Source organism: Fonsecaea nubica (genome assembly GCF_001646965.1).
Source record: "Fonsecaea nubica strain CBS 269.64 chromosome Unknown Scaff109, whole genome shotgun sequence".
NCBI classification, from domain to species: Eukaryota; Fungi; Ascomycota; class Eurotiomycetes; order Chaetothyriales; family Herpotrichiellaceae; genus Fonsecaea; species Fonsecaea nubica.
Window position 1 is genome coordinate 77,211 of NW_019173782.1, and position 23,193 is coordinate 100,403.

Consider the following 23,193-nt stretch of genomic DNA (forward strand, 5'->3'; position numbering starts at 1 on the left):
CTCTTGCAGCTATGTCATGCTAGCCAGTACAATACATAAATATTGATAAGAAGCCCGTTTCTGTTCGTCCATTTTGTAAAGAAGTTGTATCGATAGCTGCTGTACTGACTCTCATGATTGGACGGAATGTGCGGAGAAAGCAGATTTGTCGTTGACGAGCCTCGAGGAACATCAAGTCCCCAAATGACCATTTCTTTCGTCCCTTTTTGCCTTCGCTTTCTTTGCTGATTCTGTGGATTTCGTCTTGTCCTCCTGAGCTCTTCCCATCAGCCAAGATGAGCAGGTCCAGCTCCCAGATCTGGACCTGTGCGCGTTGTCTCCGGGCCCAGAGGCTGCGGGGTCGCCCTATCGATGGCACCACCAGCAGCAACAGCTCAATTCCTCGCCGCGAACCACGTCGCCACGCTTTCAGCACCACGGTATCCCGGCTCGACGAAGGGTCTGCAGGCCCCAAGCCCGAGAGCCCGCACTCTACGATAAGCCCGGACGGCCAGGATGGCGAAGAACATCAAGGAGCCATGTCCCGCCGACTGGCCGAGATGGCGGAGGAGACGATGGACACGGGCAGCAAGAGTGATCGCAAGTTGATGCATGAGGCAGGGTTCTCAGAAGAGTTGAAGAAGCAGCTGGAAGAGCGGATTGCACAGACGAGCGGTGCGGCGCAGAATCAACAGGCCGCGAGCCAAATCAACATGCCTGTACGAACAGACTCCCCTCCTACCTCCTTTTCTCCTTTGGTTCTCGTATGATGTGGCGGATGGCAATAAGACGGGAGGAGCAGAAGCAGCAGGAAAAGAAGAAGATCATCAGCGACTAACATCAATATGTACATGACAGAATGCCGCAGGAAAAGGCACGCGCGATATCGCAGGCGCAGAACCCTGGCAGGGCACAGAGAATGTCCACGACTCGGTTCTCCGCATGCTCGACGACAGCCACAAGAAACTGCGGTCTCCGCCGCGGACAACCTCTCTCGCTCCCAAAGTCAACCTGCGGCCGACGCCCAAGAAGAACATCTCGGCGGCCGACCGACTGGCCAGCGCGCGGGACAAGACATCCATCTACGCCATCAGCCAGCAAAGCGACATGACGGAGCAAGAGCGCGAGAAGTGGCGCAAGGAGCTGAAGGACCGGTTCTCTCCTGGGGCGCGGCCCATGCCGACGAGCATCACAGGGCTGACGAGCCTGGCGAACGAGCGGATCGAGGACGCCATCGCGCGGGGCCAGTTCAAGAACATCAGCCGCGGCAAGGGCATCAACGTGGAGCGCGACTACAACGCCAACTCGCCCTTCCTCGACACGACCGAGTACTTTATGAACAAGATCATCCAGAAGCAGGAGATTGTGCCGCCCTGGATCGAGAAGCAGCAGGAGCTGGTCAAGGCCGTGGCCACCTTCCGGAGTCGCCTGCGCAGCGACTGGCGCAGGCACGCCGCCCGCTCCATCTCCAGCCGCGGCGGCACGGTCGACGACCAGGTGCGCCGCGCCAAGGGGTATGCGCTGGCGGAGGAGAGGGTGAACCCTCGCCCGGCCAGGAGGGTCGAGAATATTAGTAGTATCGCCAGCGACGGGAGCTTGACGACCGTCAGTGTCGAAGAGCGGCTCGCCGCGGGAGTGCCTTTCGAGGCTGCAGAAGGAGAGCAGGTCGAGATCAGAGTCACCGAGCAGCCCGCCGAGGATGCTCCCATTGCCGGTTCATCCATTGATTCGCCGCCATCAGCAGCAGCAGCAGCAGCAGAAGCAGCAGTTGATACAGACACGATCTCTACTGTATCCGAAACGCAGGCGTCCACACCATCACCATCACCATCACCATTACCGCCCTCTTCCCCCTCCCCCTCCTCCTCTATGTCACCGTCACCCTCCTCGCCCGACCAAGTCCTCCCCATGCCCCACCCCTTCCGCGACCCGACATGGGAACAAGCCGAACTCGCCTACCACACACTCGCGGTGGCGAACCTCAACGCCCTGACGCGCTCGTACAACCTGATGGCGCCCAAGATCGCCCAGAAGCCGTACTACACGCTGGAGCGGGAGCTGCGGCGGTGCTTCGCCGACGTGGCGCCGCAGCTGGCCGACGCGATCCGGGAGCGCAGCACGCGGCCTCCCTCGAAAGTGACGCGCGTCGTCGCACGGAGTAGGGGGACCACCACCGGCGGCGTGCTCGATCGGCTCGGCGCCGACGAGTGGACCGGGCATGAGGGTTCGATCCGCGATGAGAGCGACGACAAGAGTTACGGCTTCAAGCAGTTCTGGCGCGACTTGTTTGGTGGTGGTGGTGGTGGTGGTGGCGCTGCTGCTGGTGGCGAGCAGAAGACGGAGACGGCGTCGAGGCAGAGACGCAATGTCGCGTAGTCCTGCGTGGTCCTCATGTCAGAGAAGACAGATACATGGATAGATAGATGTACAAATATACAAATACACACACCTACTCACCTACTCACCGGTCTACCTCTTCAAACCCCCCTCCTCATTCAAACGATGGGACATCACAAAGAGTTACACAACTGACTCAATGGATATATACTACTCGGTACTCGGGCCTTGCTTTTATAGTTTGATTTCATTCATCGTGGAGAGAAAGTTGGTCATTCTTCAAAGTGTTCAAAGAGGCGTGCTTTGTGTGACGACTCGGAATGCGTAGCGTACTACATGTACAAGGTACATACATATGATATATCCATACCACCCTGGAGTCTAAGCCTCTGGGGCGACCCAAAGTGTCATGCTTTTCTTGTGACGTCCAACAGCCAGAGGCCGGAGCCTGTCACCTTCGCCCTCGTCCTCGTTGTCGTCGTAATGATGCCCGTTCAGCTTTTTGCTCAGGTCTCTTTACAAAAGGTACATGAGTACACTCTCCCGACTCAGCTGCCCAGCCAAGCCCGACGTGCAGTTGGAAACAGAAACCCAAGTGGTCTATCTCGTCTGTGATATATGCTCATTGTCAAATCGTAATCGTTGTTTCTTCTCATTCAAACCCTCCCTTTTGGAAAACCATGCGAGCACCTCACATGCATCGATGCAGAAAGCAAATTCCGGCCGTGTACAAGTCGGGGTGGGAGAACACCCCATCATAACCATGTCCAGTCAATCTTTCAAAACAGTGGGATATCGTCCATTTTCAAACCTCGCTTGCGGAGTCGAGCGCGAAGAACATCGTCGTCGGCATCCAGCCAATTCTCGCCCTCGAAATCGTCGCCAGCGTCCCGCTTGACTCGGGGCGGGCGTATTGGATAGGCTCGATCTTGTTTGATACGTGAGTTGTCATCATGCTCGATTGTAGGCAAGGCCACATCTGGATCGATGCGAGGGTGGAACTCGTGACGGTGGATTGGCTGCCTGGTCGGATACGAAGAAGCGGTAGTCGTCACGGGGTAGGAGGACAACCCGTGGCTCGGTTGCTCGTGTCGATACTGTCCACTAACGTTCTAAGCAGTGGCGGCAACGTCGTTAAGCTGCTTGATCCACGAGTCCGGACTCTGCCCCACTCCATCAAGCTTCATCATCTCTTCTGTAGAAGTAGCCGGGCCTCCCTTTACTCCAACGGACGATTGCTGTTCCGTGTTGCTGCTACCGCCCAAGTGGTTCTCCTTTTCTTCGCCTTCGGGTGAACGGCCAGCGCCCCAAATCCTCTCTTCTGCCCTCCCATAGCCCTTTCCACCATGAATTTGCGGCTCCTTTCTGCGACGACTGAGTTTTGCTAGTCTCTCTTTCTCCTTTGCCTGAGCTATCGCGATCTTTTCCTTCATGATTTCGAATCCACGCTTGCGATCCGCCATCTCCTCCCGCAATCTCTTGCGTCTCTCCTCTCCTGTCCGCCCAAGGCGCCGGTTCATCACGCCATCATCAACAAATTGTGTCTTCAAAACCATAAAGCTCACACCGTCATGCGGTGCTGGGTGGTCTGTAGATGTCTCTGCGCTCGGTTCAGGCCAACTGCGACTTTTGATACCAAAGCGGACACTGTCGGCATAACTTTCGAGTTGCGGCAGTACAACCAAAGTGATGTGCAGATCCTTCCCCTCTGGTATGGTAGCTGGAGTATCCGGCGCCGATAGACCTTCGATCCGGGGATTTTGCTCGTCAATGAGCTTGTTCAGAAGGGGATCTTCAATGTGGGTAGACTGGATAAACCCTGAATGCATTGCAGCTGCCACAGGGTCAGAGTCATCGGTGTAAATACCTGATCCCCATAGGTATTGTTCACAGCCAATGAGGTTCCTTTCTTTCTGTTGAAGCCATAAACTCGACACCTTTACTGTGTAGGTGCAATTGATCTGATCTGGGTCCTTGAAGGATGGTAGGAGATTGGGCTGGATGGAAACGTCAAATTTCTGCGGTTGCGCTCGGTTGAAGTCGGGGACGCCGATGACAGGTTCATATTTGAAGAAGCCAAGGTGGCGTCGTGGGTTCAGTCGAGCTTGTGCGACAACCGAGGAGATTCTGATGACCTTCTTGGGTCTGAAAGTGGCTCGGACTGCTGGCGAAGATGACCGTGGAATTTGTGGGTTGTGAAGTTGTTGCGCAGCATTGGAAGTCGGGGTGCCTCCCCGTCGAACAGGATTTGATGTTGGGAAGCCTCCGTTCTTTCGCTGTCCCGCTGGAGTGTCCTCAAGGTCCAACTTGTAGGAATGCGAGTATTTGCCTCTCTTTCCCCGCCCTGGCCCCGGCTTCTTCACCTCGCCCACGTCACTTTCCGCTCTGGCGTCCTCGTCCAAAACCTTTCGGTTGCGTTTGCTGATTCCTGAGCTACTTCGGGACATCTTCATCAGGTTCTCTTCACTCAAGCGAGCACCCCCTTCATCCCTCTTGAATGGACTTGCGGGCAAAGCCTGCGGTGTGGGAGTCGGGGCAGCGGAAGTCGAACCAAGACCGCTTCCAATGCCAGCAAAGACTCGACCGTGTTCGTTCTTAATGCCAGCATCCGGTGTTGGAGTCTGAGCCTGGGCACCTTGCACCGCTTGAGGCACAGGTGAATATCTTCCACGTTTAGATTCGTTTGCCAGGCCGAGAATGGCTCTGTGTTGTGATAGCTCTTCACTGCCCTTACGGACTTGTTCATCCACAGGCCCCGAAGCAACCGACCCAGCAAAAGGAGAGTAGGCTCGGTTAGTTCGCAAGCGATCGCCAAGAACGGAGCGGTCGCTTAGCGACTGCACCGAGTCTTGTCGCATCATGTTTGGAGCACTGTATATTGGATCGCCTTGTTGATTGAGGATTCCGGCCAGTCTGCCCTCGCCACCATTTAGCTGCGTGCGTCTCAGGTCGGGCGAGAGGGACTGAGCGGCAGGACGTTCATGGGGCACAGACACAGGCTGCAGTGGAGGTCCCGTTTGTGGAAGACGAGACAGAGTTGGCAAGCTAGGTGGACGAGTGTCATAGGGGCCGGTCAGCCCGTTCGAACGTGGAGGATCGTGGCCGTTCATTGGTTGGCCCGGGCCCCGGTCGATGGGCGGAAGAGAGGGAGGTATACTCTCTGGTCGAGCTGGAGGATGAGACGTGGGCGGGAATGGTGGTGAGATGTTGATCGGTTGGGGCTGACTTTCCGGTCGCTGTAGAATACCACCAAGGCTTGTGCGACGGCTGCGGTCCTCGAATTCATCCTTGGGTATCACCGTTGGGCCAAAGGGCGGGGTGTATCTTGGTTCGGGGTACGGGTTCATATTTGACTGACTCGGCCCTGACCGTGGAGGTTCATAGAATGGCCCTGGTCGCTGGGTCATGGTTCCCGAACTAGATCGATGCGGTCTTGCCCCCAATGCTGGTCCAGCCAATCTGTCTGGAGTTTTTGATCTTGGCTTGTACGAGTATTCACTCGGGCCCTGTTTCGTTGGGTACTGGGGCGGTGACATGACTGCGCCCAGTGACATTGAGGGCCCGGGATGTGAGAGAGGCCCTGAATGTTGTCTGGATGACTGGTTATGGTTGTGATACTGCTCATGAGCCGGCTTTTCTGGTTCCGAGCCCAGCATCGACGAGATCGACATGCTACTCCCCGGCCTCTTATGGGGAGGTGGTGCGCCGTTGTTCACGGCAATGGCAGCAGAGTTCGCTGGTAACGGCGGCTGAGAAAATCGTGGAGGAGGGTAATGCTGTGGTGACGGCGGTAGCATGGTGCGAGGATGGCCGTACATTGCTGGAGGCTGCTGAGGTTCGGAGTAGCCTGGACAGAGAGGTTAGAAAAGGCAGCAAAATGAAAGCCATGGTGCGAAGAGGAAATGTAAGTGTGGGAGAGTAAAAACATGGAAGTATGAGTCGTCGCATGATCCCCCGTGACACTGCGCACCCTGATTACGGTAGGCAAAGTGATCCGGGAGCAGTGAATGCATACCAGAGAATGAACGAGAAGGACTCGAGGGCCCATTGAAGGCGGGTGAATGGCCTGGCATCGCCATTGTGGCCGGATTGTGAAATTGAGGGCGATCCGGTAAAGGTGAAGGGAGGTGGAATACTAGATGGTGATCACCAGGGAGGAGACGCTGGTGTAGCAAATCGTGATGCGGAGGTTGCGCAGAATGCGATGTGGATACTGCCGCGACTGGAGCCGGAAAAAAAGGAACAAGACGTTAGCGATGCATAAGAGTGCTGCGTATGGCGGTAGTGGCAAAAATGGGCAACAATAATGAGTTCTGTTAATGTGTGTGCGCGAAAGAGAGACGGGATGGAGGGTAATGCATGTTGCGTTGGAAGGGGTGTAAGGGTTGGAAGATGAGAATTGAAGGGTAAGAGTGAAGACGAGGATGAGGATAGGATGGAAAGAATCATGCGCAGATGGGATGGTGTGGATGCCGTAGTCGCCAGCGAGTCGGGGGTGGATCTGGGTGCAAAGGTGGAACGCCGAGCGATCAGTGGTGATGGTAATAAGGGCAGAAAGCTCTCTGGGGCAAGCAACCAAGGCAAGAGATACAAGCAAGCAAGCAAGGAACCAGCAGACCCTTGAGCGAGCTAGCTTAGCACCTTAGGTATCCCCATTAAGGGGGGGGTGGTCCCTCCATGCCCATACCCAGACCCAGACCCATGCATCCCGCCCTTTCCTCCCCCAAAAAAACAAAGGACTGGTCCTGATGGGCGGATTCTAGGGCAAGGTACAAGAGCTCGGTAGGTCAAGTAGGTACCCAGCTCGTCAGTAAGTGGGTGGGGCCAGGCGACAACTGACGGGGGTGTCGATGGGTGTCATCCAAACAAACCAAGTCATCCACCCAAAACAGGGATACCGTGTGCCTGATCAGAAGAAGCTCCAGCGGCGGCCTGCAGGGCTTGCAGGTGGCATGCCCACGCCTGACCTTGAAGAGGCGTGTTCGTTTGGCGTCTCCCGAGGCCCAAGGGGCGTGCCGGGGAGTGGATGCGCCTCCCTCGTTAGCTAAAAGGACGCCTGCCCAACCCAAGCAAGCCCACACAAAGTCTATCTTGCCAATGACGTCGCTTTCCTCTCAAGGGGTTCTGGGCCCTGAACGGGATCCTTGCTCTTTTGGTATGGTATGGCCTCTCCTCGACAAGGCGGTGGCCGATGCGGTACTGAGTATCCGGGCGAAGAAGGCGACACCCTCGCGTCGGGAAGACGGTGAAGAATCGAGTGCGCTGGTCCTTGCTGCTCCCTCTTCTTCTATTCCTTGCCTGCCTCTGCCTCTGCTTGTGGCTGTTCCCGTCGGTTGCATGACACGCCCAGCGTCTGCACGCTGACAAAAGTAGGGGACTCGCGGGAACGTGCATGGGATGGCACGCATTGGGTTGGACAAACCCCCAGACAGAGTAATTATATCTCCTCTCTCATTGGTGCGGCTTCGAGACCTTGCTCGCTGACAATCTCACAAAGCACAGCATTTTGCATATTCACTCTCACACACGTACCTGGTCTTGTATCATCATGCTCATAATCAGCCTGGCCACCGAATCGGAGGCTTTCTGTTGACAGTCCTTTTCCTGCCAACCACTGTGCCCTCGGCTGCCCGTGGTGCTGACGCTGAGGTTGTGGTTGGGAGAATCGCATTTCATCGAGTCCGCCATTATCTGGTCTCCGCGTCATGATTGAAGCGTTAGGGAAGGGAGGGTTACGTCCAACTTCGGAGTGTGTCCAACTAATACCCTGCACTGTCCTCGAAACCCTGTAAGGCTTGCTGTAGTTGAAATCCATCTCTGCGCCTTTGGTCCAAAGTGGCTGAAACTCCTCCGATCTAATAAGGCGGCGATCGTCAAGATCTCATTCGTTCAAATCTGGCGTTGTTCCACAATGTAGATCCCGAGCTTGTTGGTATTTTGTTGTTTGTTGCTCGCATGCTCCTCGAAGCTGCGCTCTGCCTGTCTTTCAGTCCACGTTTTGCACTCTGACCAGTACTTTGGTTCAAGTAAATCTGTTGACAATCGATCGTGTATTTCCCGTTGGCGGTGAAGGAGGCGGCTGTTCGGTGCGTAGGGCTGAGCTCAAACGGAGAGGAACCCTCAGCCTCACCGCTACCTGTGAGAAGGGTCGAAGGGGGAGCAGTAGTAGACAACGGACCAGGATCAGTCAAGTAGTAATATCAAGCCAGACCCAGAAAAAAACTTCGGTAAGTCTGGAGCAGAAGCTCTCCTCCTATTCCCACTACGACTGCGGCTCGGGATGCGATAAGCCCGCAGAGTTAGTTGAACCTTGTAAAGCACATGGAGTTCGGAAGAGGCATTGGTGGTAGTGTGTTTACAACCGGCGATTTGAAGAGGGAAGATGATGATCACAAGAGGAATCCCTGCAGGCATCATTTGGTACCTGAGGCGGCGAGGAAAACAGAGGCTGAATTCACAACATTCCAAGATTTTCCCTTCGTTGGTCCCAATATCATATCCACTTTACTCCGTCCTGACCGTTACACATTGTTTGCTCCTTTCTTTTGCACATGTCTGAGATCTAGCTTTCTGACTATCGACATACGGTTCGGCCATGTTTCCGGCACGGAACATGTTCCTTGAATAGCCCTCGACGCTATCGACCGTGTGCAGAGATGGTGCATTTCTGACTTTCGAGTCGCAACCAATCCATTGAGGAGCTGACAACCTAGGAAGATGGCTGGTTGTTGTGAGTTGTATTTCAGGTCGGGCTCTCCTAAAGGTGACATTACACTTATCACACAGTTCGGGACTCATATCCAAACAGCCTCATCAAGGCGCGGCATCATAATGCTCATAACTCCAAAAAGGCAAATAAACCAGCTCATCCGCATCCTTCCAGACTCGCGTCACAACTTCTTACAGTAGTCTTTCCCATGCCGAACCTGCCAATTGCATAACCAAACTTCAAACGCCATGCCGATGAATCCCGCAATACAGATCCCGCCCGAGTCGCTCACCGTGGTCGCCGACAAGGAGAATTCGCGGTCCTCTTTAGGCACCGTTTCGCTGATCTCGGCAAACGTGTTGACATAGACGAGGCCTCCCAGTAAGCCTTCCCAGAAAATGATTGCAAAGACAATATACACATTAGGGATGAAGTCAAACAGCGCATGTAGCGTCAAGACAGCCAGATTGACCACTTGCAACAAGGACGGCAAGTATAGATTGTGGATGCGGAGGAACGGTGTCGAGGATCGAGATATGAACACCCCGGCTTGATATATCGCATTGTAGGTTGGGTAGAAGGCTCGGAAATGTTTGAACGGGCTCCTCTGAAGCGGAAACAGAAGAGTCGGTGCCACGCCTTGGTTAACGGTATATTCTGCCACGTATACCATGAGTAGCGGGAGCATGTAAGGGAAGAAAAGCCCTTTCGCCCGGCTCAAGTTATATCTGAACAACGACCACGCAGTCATTCTGGACTTCGAAGAAAAGGGCGGCTTGATGGCATCTGGAGAAGAAAGCAGTCCCTCTCTTTGCTCTTGATCGTCACTGTCGTCATCCCGCAGCAGAGCATTACTGTTGTGATGTCTCTTGGAATGTGATCGGAGAGGCTCCAGAGGGAGGACGAGGAAGAAGCTGATCAGCATAACAGCCGGTAGGCAGGCAGAAGCCAGTAGTGTGGTGCCGACGCTGAGGCCGAGAGTTGTAGTTGCGAGTGCGTATGCTCCAGCTCCTATCAATCCAGCGCCTCCTGTGCCGCTGCCCCATGCTGCCAGGCCAAAAGGACCGTAGTAATGGACCAGCCCCAAGAAGCTCAATTCCCCTCCACCGCTACTCAGCGATGCCAGAATCACTCCAGCCAGTTTAGTGGTGATTGTTCCTCCATCTGTGTAAGCGGGTGTGAGTGCGATCAACAGCATGCCAGCCACGGAGAGCACCACAAAGACCAGGATTCGGATCGAGTAGGGGACGACATGAATAAAATAAGGGGCGCATAGTTTGACCCCGAAGGAGGGGATCACATCGGCGAGGAGGACAACTCCTTTGGGGACATTGGGACCGACGAGGTCAAGGGCAGCGGAGAGGATGATTACGTAGAGGACATTGTTGATTAGGCCTGCGCAACTTTAGTCTCGATATACCCATCATCCAATTCTTTGTCAAGACTGTAATAGTAAGAGTGACAATCTTACCGCCTTATCACAACGCAGACTTACCAAAGAGCCAGAAAGCGACGCAGACACGAGGGTCAGCGCCGCTGAAGCTTTGCTTGAGCCGCTCAAGGAAGATGGCCCACGATGATGAAGGGGATCCTGGAAGGGGCAGGGCCATCTGGCGTGATTAGCGAGGTTATCTCGCCATAGACAGAGACATGAAGTTGGGTGAGAACAAGTGATAAGAGTCGGAAGCTACAGCATCACTTGGAATCAGGAGTGGGTGATCTCAAGAAAGCATATCAAGACTCGGTGACATGCGCATGCGGCCCAGCCTAACCAGGTAAGCATCATACGCCGCCCTATGGAATCTGCCCACATTCTTATCAAAGAGCACTCTTCTGACCTTGCTGCTTTATTACCACAAACAAGGCTGAGTCTATCTCGTCCCAGGTTCAGCCTTGAGCACATCCTCTCGTCAGAGCTACTGTTGTGAAAGTGTCTACATGAAAACGAAAGAATCAAGGGACTTCGTATTTTGAGGACGGTAGACTGGCCAGGTGAATGACCTAAAAACAATCAGAAACTCACTGCTAATGATTATTGGTATCTATCTAGGTCAATGCAATCCTCGCATGATCAATCCCATAACTACCTATGCGTCAAGCAGCATTTGACTCGGTGGCCTGAGAACTTCTCGCGGCGGCGACTGCGGCCTCACGACCAGCAATCCGGCCAAAGACAGCTCCCTTGGTCAGCCCAGCACCTCCCGGATAGTTGTGGTAGAAGAGGCCGCCAGCAATCTCCCCTGTGGCCCATAGACCCAGCATCGGTCGTCCCTCATTGTTCAACACACGGGCCTTGGTGTCTGTGGCAATCCCTCCATATGTGAAGGTGATGCCGCATGCCACAGCGTATGCGACAAAGGGAGCCTTCTCGATCCTTGTGGCCCAATTGGTCTTGGGAAATGGCAAATCCGCCTCCGAGGACGTTCTCAGCCCATCCAGCTTCGTGGGGTTGAATTTACTAACATCACCGGAGCAGGCAGCATTGAAGGTGTTGATAGTTTTCAGCAGACCCGCAACATTGACGCCCGTCTTCTGCGCGAGCTCCTGAACGGTCTCAGCGTAGATGGGCGTTGCCGTCTGGTATCGCTTTGGTAAGAGGTGAATTGTTTGCTGGTCAAAGATCTGGAAAGCCCGGGCCTCGGGCTGGTCGGCAATCTTCTTGCCAGTCTTTGCGTACGTCTTGCCAAAGTCGTCTTCCCCTTCGTCGAAGAATCGCTCGCCCTTGATATTGACGGTGATGCCGTACGGATAGGCATACCGCGGCATATGCACAGAGACATCGATGTCGCCCGTCAGAGGGCCGTTGGCGTCCTGGGGAGAGGCGTGGGCGGCGCCCCAATGACCGACCGGACGAGCACCCGCAGCAATGGCACGGTTGAGCATCGTACCCATATTGTACTTGGTTCCACGCACGAGGACCAAGTCCCATCCTTCGCCGAGGTATTGGCGACGCATGGCCGGATTGGACGAGAAACCACCGCTGGCGAGCACCACCTTGCCATAGACGTCTGTGAACGCATCGCGGTGTCGGACCTTGACTCCGTGCACTGTGTCTCCGGTGCAGATGAGGTCGTGGACGGGACTGTCGTACCATAGAGTCATTCTCCCGCCAGGCACGAGGCTTTCAGCAGCTGCCCACCATGCATCCGTGAGACCCACGCCGCCGCCAACGGCCATGACCGCAGCGCCGGCGTAGATATTGATCGTCTCCCCTCTCGCCGCCAGATTTTCGACGTTGTGGTACTTCCGAATCATCAACTCCCACTTGTGGCCCTTGGACTTCATCCACTCCAACGTCTCCCAGCCCTGCTGGACCAACACCTCAGCAATGTCCCTGTCCAGCCGCCCATGGGAGGTCTTGGCTAGGTCCTCGAAACACATCTCCTCCGTGTATGGACCAATGGTGCAGAGCTTCGTGTCGTCCATGGCCTCCTCACAAAGCAAGGTCTTGATATGTTCCATGCCCTTGTGCGGAGCCCGGAAAACCGTCCCTGCGAAGCGACTGTTGCCAGCGCGCTCTCCCTTGGGCGCGGCCTCTAGGACAAGAACACGAGCACCACTGTCGTGGGCAGAGAGTGCCGCTGCAAGGGCGGCGTTGCCCCCTCCCACGACGATGACGTCGAAGGTCTGGGTAGCGGTTGGTGTAAACGTAGTTGCCGCGCTTCCCATCGTGAACCGAGTGTAACTGGCACTCCTTATTTGTGTCTCTGGCAACAGTTTGATCTTGAAGAGAATAGCCCTTCAGACTGTGGCTTCCTTAACCGTGTTTTCTTGACTAGGGAGAAATCCTCCGGACTTTTCCTTCTTCGTGGAACGCTGTCCTTAGGCTACAATTACTTCTCAGTTGTGTATATACATATATACTATATTATATACCTCGTCCACCCCATCCCAAGCCACCCATCCGCTCCGCTTTAACTTGCCCAGCCCGTTCGAACGGAGCCAACAAATGAAATCTTCCAGAAATACTCCTCTCTCACTATCCTCGCGTTTGGGCCAGAAGATACGGGTCTGCCTCCGACTCCCGGCATGCATGGCATATCACATTGTCGCTGGTCTACGAGCAGTCTAGCACTGGGTCGATCCCCTCTCCTCTCCTGTCCCGTCCCATCCCGTCCTGTTCAGAACGGGCCATGTACCGAAATAGTGAGCAGTGAAACAGAAAGCGAGAAGCCGCAAGCGGGACATGACTGGCGGGCCGAAACAAATGTATTAATCAGATGTCCGTCCGACATTGTGGTGCTGTCCCGGCCGCAGGAACGGCCTGGGGTTGGGGCTCGAGATTCGAGCTGCGAGGTGTGTTCGCGTCGCGTCAGCATCACTAGAAAGCCGTAATGCGGTCCGTTGTCGGTCCGTACGCGCAGGAGCAAGGTCAGGGTCAGGGTCAGGATCAGGATGACCATCAGGAGCGGGATGGATGAGTCTGCTTGCTTTGTTTATTGACTGGCTGACTATTAATCGTCTGCTGTGCCGACAATGGTGATCAGGGCCTCTAGATGCGCCTTGTGTGTGTGAATCCTCAAGATCACTTTCTACGTCTATACGGTGAGGATGGAAATATTGCTGCCAGCATGACGGCTAACGATAATTCGACAATTGGGACGAAGAAACCAGAAAGCATATTACATTCGCATCGTATTTCACAGTAGTGACTTCGGCCTGGAAGCTATCAATCTTTCCAAATTCTCGACAATGTGGACACTGTGCTGCAAGGACTGCAACTGTCTGACCTCAAAGGAGACATATTCTTGCCAAAACCCTGCCTCGATGAGAAGACAGTTCTGCCTAGTCGGGAGGCTCCTGCCCTCGCTGGGTGTTGAAGATGTAATCCGGGGGCAGTTCCATGCCGTCCAGGTCTGTCGCCATCAGAGTCGAGATTCCACTGTGGTTCCAGAACCATTGGTAGTTGGTCTCCTCGAGTAACCCCATGTCCATCTCCCCTAGTTCTTCGAGCCACGCGGACGCGGGACGGGGTGCGCCCGGAGCATTGGGACCTCTTGAACCGGTGTCGATCTGAGCAGCGAGGACGTCTGAACCGAGGGTCTGTTCTCCGTTTCTTTCTGCGCAGGCCGCATTTGTATCGCCACTGCCTGCATTGCTTGCGAATGGCGCAAACGAGGAAGAAGCTCCGTTGTCGCATTGAGGGGCAGCGCTGGCTCGACCACTTCGTTGCCCTCCAAAGTTCTCGCGCCATCTCCAGAGAGTGTCGTGGAGGAGGCTGGCTGCGAGACGGCTTCTCACCTTGAGCTCCGGATGGAGGCCGCCGGGCTCTGCCGTGGCTGCCCAGAGTTGCGCGAGAATCTTGGAGTATCTCCCTTGCAGATCGTTGTCTTCGATCGAACACTTCTTGACGAGACCCACGCCGAGGTTGAACGCTTTGCTTCCCTCGTTCACGTCGACGAATTGCGAATAGTAGCCGCTCCGAAGGACTTTCAACGCAAAGTTACAAGCCACGGCCAAGGCATGGGTGAATATCTTCGGCCCGCAGGTCAACAACCGAACATCGACCTCTCTCCCCTGGCATTTCCAGATGATGTGCAGAGCTGCCCGATATCCCTTGAGAATGTACTCTTTCTGTGCTGGATGGTGGGAGCGTTCTAGGAAATAGTAGCTCCGGAGCTGGAGGGTGGCATAGAGGAATACAATTTCATTCGTGGCTGCGTCTAGGTGAGAACTGTGCGGCAGAGATTACCTGCGTGAAAGTGTAACTCACGGGACAAGTCTGGTCCGAGCATCCACCGCAGATCCTTCAGTTCAGACTCATACAGAGGCAGCAGGACTCCGTTGTCATTCTCTCCGATGCTGGCCATTCGTCGTTCGCGGCTCGCCATCACCCTGTGAAAGCGATTGCAAAACCGAGTGATGAGAACCATTTGGTAAATTTCCACAGGGAGATTGCCGTGATTCTCAGACGTGCAGATCATGTCGAGGGTGGCGTCGGTGACAAATAAAGGAAACTGTCCAATGTAAGATGTTATACTACCAAGTCTGTTAGATGAGTTCTGTAGAGGGGACAAAGGCGAGGATGTACTTTTCCGCAGCTATGAAGCATGCCGACCATACCAGCAGAGCATCCCGCAGCTCTTCGGGACTGAATCGGAATTTGACGCGTGAAAAATCCTGGACAAAATATGGCTTGTGTAGTCCAATGTGCATCGCACCGGTCTTCGCAACCGATGCTAGTATATACGACGAGTCGGTGCTCATGGAAGAGGTTGGGAACGGCCAGAGACAGAGTAAGATCATCGCCTTCAGTTCCGGGCGAGAATGTGGAACTCTGGGTACCATCTGCCACAGGAGGCCTTGCACAACCGGTGAAAGACTAGTGAGCAGAGTTGGCTCCTCCTCATCTCTTCTCGCTGCGATGACAATGATAGTCCAGAAAAGCAGGGGGGACTTTGCATGATAGTGGTCGGGTGAGCCACTGCCCTCGACGAAAGGCAGAAAAGGGTGGTATTGGCAAAAGAACCTGTTTTCGTCGTGAGTAACTGCGAACGTCAATGCGGACGGTACTCACGTCTTGAATAGCCTGTCTATTTGAGCAGGCGAAAGGGTTACGCTGCCTAATGTCTGTAGCTCGGCTGCTGGGAGAAGCTGTACAGGAGCAGGAACTCGTGGGTTGTGAAGCTGTGAGTCTAGCAAGACAGGAGAAGAGTTCGAGGCCACCGCGCCGCTCCGAGATTCAAAAGAAGTCGGAACTGTGCAGTCTGCTCCTTGGTGGTTCGGAGGCGAGTAGGAATCGTCTGCGGCTTGTGGGGATATGTTTCCGACATGAGATTGTGCTGCTCGAAGTCGCTCGACTTCTTCAGCGAGTTCTCGCAGCTTTCTGTCCTTATCAGCACCGTGCGGCAGACTTCATTGAATATCGAGGTCATGGCTCACACTCGTTTGTTTTGTCTCTTGTAATCATTGTCATAAACACATGACAAGCCGAGATCTCGACATCGTAGGCACACTTGGTGAATGCTTGCGCTCTCACATCGTAACTGGCGAATGTGTCAATTCTTGATACACGACGACGAAGTCACAATCAAGATCTTAGGTGCCGCGAAAGATTGGGTAGCAACTACTTACTTTTCCCTGGCGACATTCCCTACAGGCAACTCGTTTGCGTCTTCCAGGTATTGGATGTTGTGCTGGAGCTGGTTCATTGTGGCCACGTGGTGCCAGAGGCACTAGCTGGCGAATACTACCTGTAAAGGCCGAGTTGGAATTGTCCAGCTGATTGTCCATTCCTAGATGCCCATCGATCCGTTTGTCGGCAATGTTGCGGCCAACTGAAGCTGGGGTGGAATGGGGACTGGCTCATTCCGGTAAGGCTCCCTGAGTGGCTCCGGAAAAACTGTGCTAAAACACACCCGGCCGATAAAGCAGTTGGTATCTGGATGTCTCAACACAAAGCATAGGGTTGCCAGAGTAAGAAGGAAGAATGGAAGTGAGAGCGACCGCAAGGACGGTGGATGTCCGGGGCTTCAGTGCGGAGGACGAGATTCTGTGGCTGGCCAAGGCTGAGTGGGAAAGGAGCCATGAGCCAATCATATTCAATGCCGCAAACCGGCCCGATGAGCTTCTATCATCGCCATCGGCGTCAAGGGGAAACTTGACTCCCTCGCACCATCTCCAAAGGTCAGCTTGCCAATTATCCTCTCCTCTCCAACGAATCTATCCCCCATCTGGAATGGTATATTGCGGGACAAATATGGTGGTATATTCTGGGGAAGCTCTAGACTCGGGGAACCGAATGATATCGGACATGGCAGGTCACCCCAGCTTGGGTAGCTTGTGCGCGATCGAGTATAAGATCCTCATTTTCAGGTATGTGTTTGATCCCATACATATTTCCTTTTATCTTCAGCGCGTCGTCTCTCCTGCAATTCCAGAAATAGCCAACAAACCACTCCCCCAACATGCAAGACTCAACCAGTCCCGACCTCTCCAAACATGGTCTTGGTACAAACATTGAAATGCTTGAAGATGCGACAGACCCAAAGGAAATTTCTATCACGAATAATGCCTTTACCGGACACGAGGAACATACCCAGATCCATCCACGGGAGGAGAGAAGACTGGTGATCAAGCTGGATGCGGTCCTCGTCCCCCTGGCTTCGCTCATCTACTTTGTCGCTTACCTCGACCGAAATTGTATCGGCAATGCTCGCTTGATGGGATTGGAAAAGGACCTATCCCTCACTCCCAATCAGTTCTACAATTGCCTGGCAAGTTGACCGCAATCGCACTTTTCTGCACCAGAGAGCTAATGAGTTTGACGCTCGAGACAACAGACCATGTTTTTTGTCGGCTACATCATTTGCATGTTTCCGGGAAATATCTGCCTCAGACTGCCCTGGGTCACAGCACCAGCCTTGATTGGCGGCGGCGTGCTGACATTTGGTGCCTTCTGTGCCGGGATTGGCGGTGCTCAGGGCTATGCTACGGTCCTGGCCCTCCGAATTTTCGTCGGCTGCGCCCAGGCCTTCATTCAAGGCTTGGGTTTGTACTTGTCCTTCTGGTACCGAAGAAACGAGCTGGCCTCTCGAAGTGGTGAGTCAATACCTACATCTTGTTTCGTGCTCGCCCGAGCTGACATGTCGAATCAGCCGTCTTCTACTCTGCTGCCACCCTGGCTGGCGCCTTCTCAGGCTTCATATCATTTGGCATTCAGAGGCACCTGACTCTCGAAAAAACTGGACTCGCTCCGTGGAGGTGGCTCTTTATCATCGAAGGCGTCCTGGCCGTGGCGGTGGGCACCACTGTCATTCTTGTCATCCCAAACTTTGCCGACCGGATGAAGAAGCTCAAGACATGGCTGTTTAGCGAGGCCGAACTCAAACTCGCCATTGAGAGATCCAAGGACTATAACACCACGGGAGCAAATATCGACGTGCGACAGATCTGGGCAACCTTCAAGGATCCAAAATCCTACATGTTTGCCACCATCAACGCTGGCGTGGCGCTCGGGATTGCGTCTGTGGGCAATTTCCTCCCGACTTTTGTCAAGTCCTTTGGGTACTCTGCAGGTAAGTTGACTCTTGTTCCATTCCATGCCTGTTTCTTCGCTCGAGTCATCAAGGACGGCTGCTGATCAAGCCATCCAACCTCTCCAGACAAGGCACAGCTGTTCACCGTGATCCCATACGCTTGTGCGTCGGTGTTCCTGATTGCCATCTGCTTCCTCTCCGACAAGTATAACACCAAGGGTCTGCTGCTGGTCTTCACCCTGTCGGTCTCTTGCGTCGGGTACATCATCCTGCTGTCCGTGCGGTCGGTTCCCGTGCTGATCTTCGCGACCTGCCTGATCACCGCTGGCCTGTACCCGAGCGTGATCCTGCTCACGTCGTGGCTGGGCATCAACACGTGCGGCTTCACCAAGCGCGGCACCACGTGGGCCATGGCCGAGGTCTTTGGCCAGTGCTTCTCCATCATGGGCACCCACGTCTACGACCACCCGCCCCGCTTCGTCAAGGGCCACTCGATCGTCCTGGGCATGCTGGCCTTCGCCATCGTCATGGCCACCTCCAACATCTTCTGGATGCGGTACCAGAACCGCCGCAAGGACGCGGAGATAGAGCGCTACCGCGCGGCAGGCGAGCCCCATCCCCACGTGGAGCGGAGCTTGGAGGACGAGGGCGACCAGCACCTCGCTTTCAGGTATATCCTGTGAACGACTCGCGATAACAGGGCTGTAGCTGGAGAAGACAAGGGCACTCTCTCTTTCTGTGTTTCTGTGTGTGTGTGCTGTCCCAAGCCTGGGCAATGCAACGTCTAGATGTGGGTCACACCGCCCTGTATATAGCCACACCGCCCACAGAGTGCTTATGTCGCCGGTCGAGAGAGATAGCAAAATCGGATAACTCTTCCACTGTCTCTCTGCACACAGACACATATTCATCCAACGCCGGCACTTGTCTGTGTGACGGACACTGTAATGAACAAGCCACGGTTAACAATCCACACCTATATCCCTGCCTACCTACCTGCCTGCCTACCTACCTAGATGCTTACTCACTTACATACCGACCTACCTACCTACCTACCGTAGTATCGTACGACGGGGATCCTCCTAGACCTTTCTCGCGATCCACATTGACGGAAGTGATTTCCTTTCAAAATCCACCAAAGGAAGAGTCTCAGAACAACAGAATAGACAAGAAATGCATTGACAAGGAGTTACAAGAGGGATAGTTTTTTTTCCATTCTATTGGGTCTTTCACACCCAGAGAACCCTGGGGAATACTCTATGTATGTATGTATGACTGTACGACTAGATCATTCACCAAAGAGTAGCCTGGGTATGAATATGTCACCAGGTCATTCGCCAAAGACGGGAGTGAGCCAGTACAGTTCATTCGATGTTTTCTTTTCTGCTGGGTCTTTTTTCCTGGCGCAGCGGTAGCACCACTATCAACACCAGGCCGAGCACCAGCACCAGCAGGATCTATGTATAATCAAGTTAGCGGCCACGGCCACGGTCACGGCCAGCTGAGATGGACGATTAGACGATTAGACGTCGATAGGACATCTGACGGGCTCCTCCAGCAGGTTCGCGAGGTCTCTGACGTCGGAAATCTTTTCTAGCGAGAGAATACACTTCTCGATGGCGTGGCGTCTGCTATCGTCAAGGATATCGGCCGTCAACTCGCGCCACTTGTGCACAATGTCGTCGTTGCTGACGGGCGGCATGATCCCGCGGGGCGCCTCGACGGAGCCCTGCACCTCGGTGCCGTCGGCGAACTTGACCGTCATGACGGTGCGCCAGCGCAACGTCTTGGTCGCGTCGAAGGCGGCGTTGTGCGTCGGCGTCGTCTTGCCCATCAGCTCGCGCAGCAGCGGCCGGTTGAGCCGCGACGCGCCAAACTGCACCATCGACACCTGGCGGTCGACGAGCTGCGCGGCCGCCGCGTACTGGATCGACATCTGGGCCGCGACGCTGGACAGCGGCTGCGTCGGGTCCGCGATCCACCCGCCGTGTTCGAACGCCGGACGGGCGTGCTGCGTCACGATACTCACGATGTTGGCCAGGTTTTCCGCTGCGAAGAGCTCTGGATGCGCGCGCTGTAGGCCCGCCACGGTGTCGATCGTCCCGTGCAAGCCGGCCATGGCGGCGTGTAATTTGACGCGGATCCCTTCGAGTTCCCAGCGCGAGCCGAGTCCGCTGATGAGCTCCTGAGGAAGAGATTTCGGCTCGAAGCTCGCACCTTGGCTGAAACAGCTCAGGAAGCCGCCGTAGGGGACCTCGAAGACTTCCTGGATCCCCGTGTAGTTCTGCTTGGCCATGAACGCTGCGAACAGGCCGTTGCGCGCGGCGAAGCCGTGTTGCATTCGTTTGGCCATCGACCCGAACTGCGCGGACATGAGACCTCCCGTTTGGGTGCACGCCGTGCCTAGTGCCCACTCCGTCTGTGCTCCTGACAGTCGAACTAGTGAGGCAACGGCAGCCGCTGTCGCTGAAGGGCCTTGGAGGGCGCCGCTATGCCAGCCTCGGCTGAGTAAGTCGGCACCGTGTAGTGCCAGTCCAACCCGTGGTCCAACCTCACAGCCGACGATGTAGGCGAGCAGGAAATCGGCTCCTGATGACGGCGACGCCTCAGTAGAGTTCGAGGGTGCGGCTTCGACCGATGCCAGCAACGCCGGTATCAACAAGGCATTCGAGTGTAGCGGCGCGGTGGAGTGGTAGTCGTCCAGCTCGAACCCCTGAATAAATGTACTGTTCAGGATGGTCGCGGCCACTGGGGGCAATTTCTTGTCCTTCCCCCATCCGATAAGTGTGCATTGGCCGACGCCCTCGGGCTCCATGGTACATACGCCCTTGACGGCGGTCTCAGACCAGGGGAGATGCGCGGCCACGAGTGCGCAGGCAACGCCATCGAGGATCAGGTATTTGGCCCGCTCGACAACATGGTCAGGGATATCTGACAGTTTGGTGCTCGTGATCCAGGTGCACAACTGACCCGTGATGCCATCGGGTTTACTGGGTGCAGTGGCGTCGATGGCTGACAAGGGTCCTGTGGGGGGAGACATATTTCCTAGAAACTTGGACGAGTCTGATGATGGTCAACCTTCTCAGAAAGGCTCACCTTGCTGGAATTCGAACGCTTGCCTCTAGACGTTGGGTAGACAGCAAGCAGAGAGAGTGGGCAAAACAAACAAAAGGAATATATCGCGTCCGAAACCATTTGAAACATTCGGAGTGATGACTACCTGTCTACTCACACAAGCAATACGCTCTCCGGGCCGTATAAGCAGTCAAGGTTCTGTCAGACTCTTGCTCAATGCCCCAAAGGCCGGATGCCTCAGACATAGCAGATCCAACCCCCGAGATTGGTAGGTCTGATCGACAGCCCCTTGGCTATTCAGGACTTGTAGTGATGGAGGAAGAGGAGGTGAGGAGGTGAGCGTTAGCTCGGACGAGGTTAATGGCACCCATGTGATTGGTCCAGTTGACATCGGCGCCGATTGCGGCCCGGACAAGGCTTTTCTGTTGATTGGTCACTGACGCCGATGCTCGGACTTGTACAAGTGCGATCGGACATCTCTCTATCAGGTGTTGACGGGCATATCACGCTATTCCATTGTAACACTGACGGAGGACTCGAGAATGTTTTCCCACATGGCCCTCGAATATATCCTTGATTATACGCTGGAAGTGTCTGCAGTGTAGCTGAGCAGGAACATGGTGAGTACAGTTCTTACAGATGGACAGAGTATGGCAGACGTAATCCAACAACGTCTTCTTGGAAAGCTCCTCATATGATGGATACTATCATCACTCCATCAACTAGAATCTTTCTCCCCAATTCAACAAGGAGTATGACTGTGAAAGCCATCATGGAGTTACCGTTGTCCAGCGAAGTAAGCATCACTACTGTGTCCATTGCTTGATCCACGTATTCATAACCTCCGCCGTCTCCTCTGGAGCTTCCTCGGGCAGAAAATGTCCCACTCCGTCTCCGATGGCTTTGGTTTCCAGCTTGGTCCCCTCTGCGCACCAGTCTCTCCATATCGGTTCCACGTCGTAAGTGGCTCCAATATAAGCCTCCGAGTACACCACCAACGTCGGGATCCTGATTTTGTTGCCCGCCTTTTGATCTTCCCGCTGGAGGTCGTCATCTTCAAAGGCACCAGCACGGTAGTCCTCACAAGTAGCTCTGATGACAGATTCTTTGTCAAAATGACGGCAGTAGACTGCCAGAGCTTGGGGATCTAAGACTCTCGCTCTCCTTTGTTCGTTGCGGCCTGCCCACCGGTGGATCAGCTCCGAGCACCACGAGCCTCCGCCGTGGCTACCGATGAGCTTGGTGGCGATCTCCACATTTGCGAGGAGCGCCCAGTGGAATCTGGAGGCGGCACTTTTGGCGCTGGTGAACGTGTCCCACTGGACGGCCGTGGGGACAATATCGAGGAGGATCACGGATACTATCTCGAACGAGGAGATATCTCCAGCATCGACGGCGAGACGATGGCAGACCCGTGCGCCTCGATCATGTCCTGCGATGATAATCTTCGGGCGCTCATCTGCCTGACTCGGGAGGCTCTTTTTCAGAGCGTCCAGGACCGTAGTGCCGACCGTCCTTTTATCCTGCTGCAAGCCAATGGCGGCGCTGTCGCCATAACCGGGAAGCTACAGGTGAAGCCGGTCAGCGAGGTCAGTAGACGCTTCCTTTCACAAAGTCTGGACGTCGACATACATCTGGGACGAAAAGAGGGAGGTTGGCGGGCAGTAGAGGTATCAACTAGAGCCCAGTCATCAGTATGGTTGTGCACGCTGAGAGGATAGAGCCAGGCTGTACCCATCGAAACCTGTATGCCAATAGACGTTAGTCGTAGTCTTGAGACGGGAGTGGCGTACAGACAAATAACTCCTGTGAACGTCAGCACTCCAGAAACCAGCACGGCGAGATTGGACCGAGTTTAGCCCGATGACTCACGACTGCGGATAGCCATGCAGGAGGACCAGGACTGTATCACCCCGCGAAACACTGCTCAAGCCCCTCGCGTGGAAGTTGATTGAGGCTCCATTCGAAGTTGTAACTTTGCTCGGACGTTGGTAGAAATCTTGCACCGCGTCCGACATTCTGGGTTTAGCAACAGCAGCGACTCGCAGTTCCCGGTACACACGCGGATCTGAGGTGGACTGGATGTTGTCGTCTTCTCTTCTTGGCTTATCTCAA

The 23,193-nt window shown here is 54.7% G+C and overlaps 9 protein-coding genes across 9 annotated transcripts; 3 read left to right on the top strand and 6 right to left on the bottom strand.

The window, feature by feature from the left end:
• Positions 1–275: 275 nt before the first annotated feature.
• Positions 276–2,355, top strand: AYO20_10369 (hypothetical protein; the record flags this gene model as incomplete). The annotated part of the gene is made up of 2 exons (XM_022648627.1): positions 276–698; positions 838–2,355. The coding sequence occupies 2 exons, from the start codon at positions 276–278 to the stop codon at positions 2,353–2,355; spliced, it is 1,941 nt and encodes a 646-aa protein (XP_022495420.1).
• Positions 2,356–3,095: 740 nt separating this feature from the next.
• On the bottom strand, positions 3,096–6,395 carry AYO20_10370 (hypothetical protein; the record flags this gene model as incomplete). Its single annotated transcript, XM_022648628.1, has 3 exons — positions 3,096–3,428; positions 3,489–6,163; positions 6,332–6,395. The coding sequence occupies 3 exons, from the start codon at positions 6,393–6,395 to the stop codon at positions 3,096–3,098; spliced, it is 3,072 nt and encodes a 1,023-aa protein (XP_022495421.1).
• Positions 6,396–9,206: 2,811 nt separating this feature from the next.
• Positions 9,207–10,635, bottom strand: AYO20_10371 (protein btn1; the record flags this gene model as incomplete). The annotated part of the gene is made up of 2 exons (XM_022648629.1): positions 9,207–10,420; positions 10,521–10,635. 2 exons carry the CDS (start codon positions 10,633–10,635, stop codon positions 9,207–9,209), a joined length of 1,329 nt encoding a protein of 442 aa, XP_022495422.1.
• Positions 10,636–11,119: 484 nt separating this feature from the next.
• On the bottom strand, positions 11,120–12,694 carry AYO20_10372 (hypothetical protein; the record flags this gene model as incomplete). Its single annotated transcript, XM_022648630.1, has 1 exon — positions 11,120–12,694. The coding sequence occupies one exon, from the start codon at positions 12,692–12,694 to the stop codon at positions 11,120–11,122; it is 1,575 nt and encodes a 524-aa protein (XP_022495423.1).
• A 1,116-nt stretch (positions 12,695–13,810) lies between these two features.
• On the bottom strand, positions 13,811–16,176 carry AYO20_10373 (hypothetical protein; the record flags this gene model as incomplete). Its single annotated transcript, XM_022648631.1, has 6 exons — positions 13,811–14,682; positions 14,739–15,027; positions 15,089–15,494; positions 15,543–15,851; positions 15,910–16,011; positions 16,100–16,176. The coding sequence occupies 6 exons, from the start codon at positions 16,174–16,176 to the stop codon at positions 13,811–13,813; spliced, it is 2,055 nt and encodes a 684-aa protein (XP_022495424.1).
• A 756-nt stretch (positions 16,177–16,932) lies between these two features.
• AYO20_10374 (hypothetical protein) lies at positions 16,933–17,250 on the top strand (the record flags this gene model as incomplete). Its single annotated transcript, XM_022648632.1, has 1 exon — positions 16,933–17,250. One exon carries the CDS (start codon positions 16,933–16,935, stop codon positions 17,248–17,250), a length of 318 nt encoding a protein of 105 aa, XP_022495425.1.
• Positions 17,251–17,310: 60 nt separating this feature from the next.
• Positions 17,311–18,686, top strand: AYO20_10375 (hypothetical protein; the record flags this gene model as incomplete). The annotated part of the gene is made up of 3 exons (XM_022648633.1): positions 17,311–17,566; positions 17,623–18,042; positions 18,130–18,686. 3 exons carry the CDS (start codon positions 17,311–17,313, stop codon positions 18,684–18,686), a joined length of 1,233 nt encoding a protein of 410 aa, XP_022495426.1.
• An 839-nt stretch (positions 18,687–19,525) lies between these two features.
• Positions 19,526–21,043, bottom strand: AYO20_10376 (hypothetical protein; the record flags this gene model as incomplete). The annotated part of the gene is made up of 1 exon (XM_022648634.1): positions 19,526–21,043. The coding sequence occupies one exon, from the start codon at positions 21,041–21,043 to the stop codon at positions 19,526–19,528; it is 1,518 nt and encodes a 505-aa protein (XP_022495427.1).
• Positions 21,044–21,884: 841 nt separating this feature from the next.
• AYO20_10377 (hypothetical protein) lies at positions 21,885–23,096 on the bottom strand (the record flags this gene model as incomplete). The annotated part of the gene is made up of 4 exons (XM_022648635.1): positions 21,885–22,643; positions 22,711–22,755; positions 22,872–22,884; positions 22,951–23,096. 4 exons carry the CDS (start codon positions 23,094–23,096, stop codon positions 21,885–21,887), a joined length of 963 nt encoding a protein of 320 aa, XP_022495428.1.
• Positions 23,097–23,193: the final 97 nt, after the last annotated feature.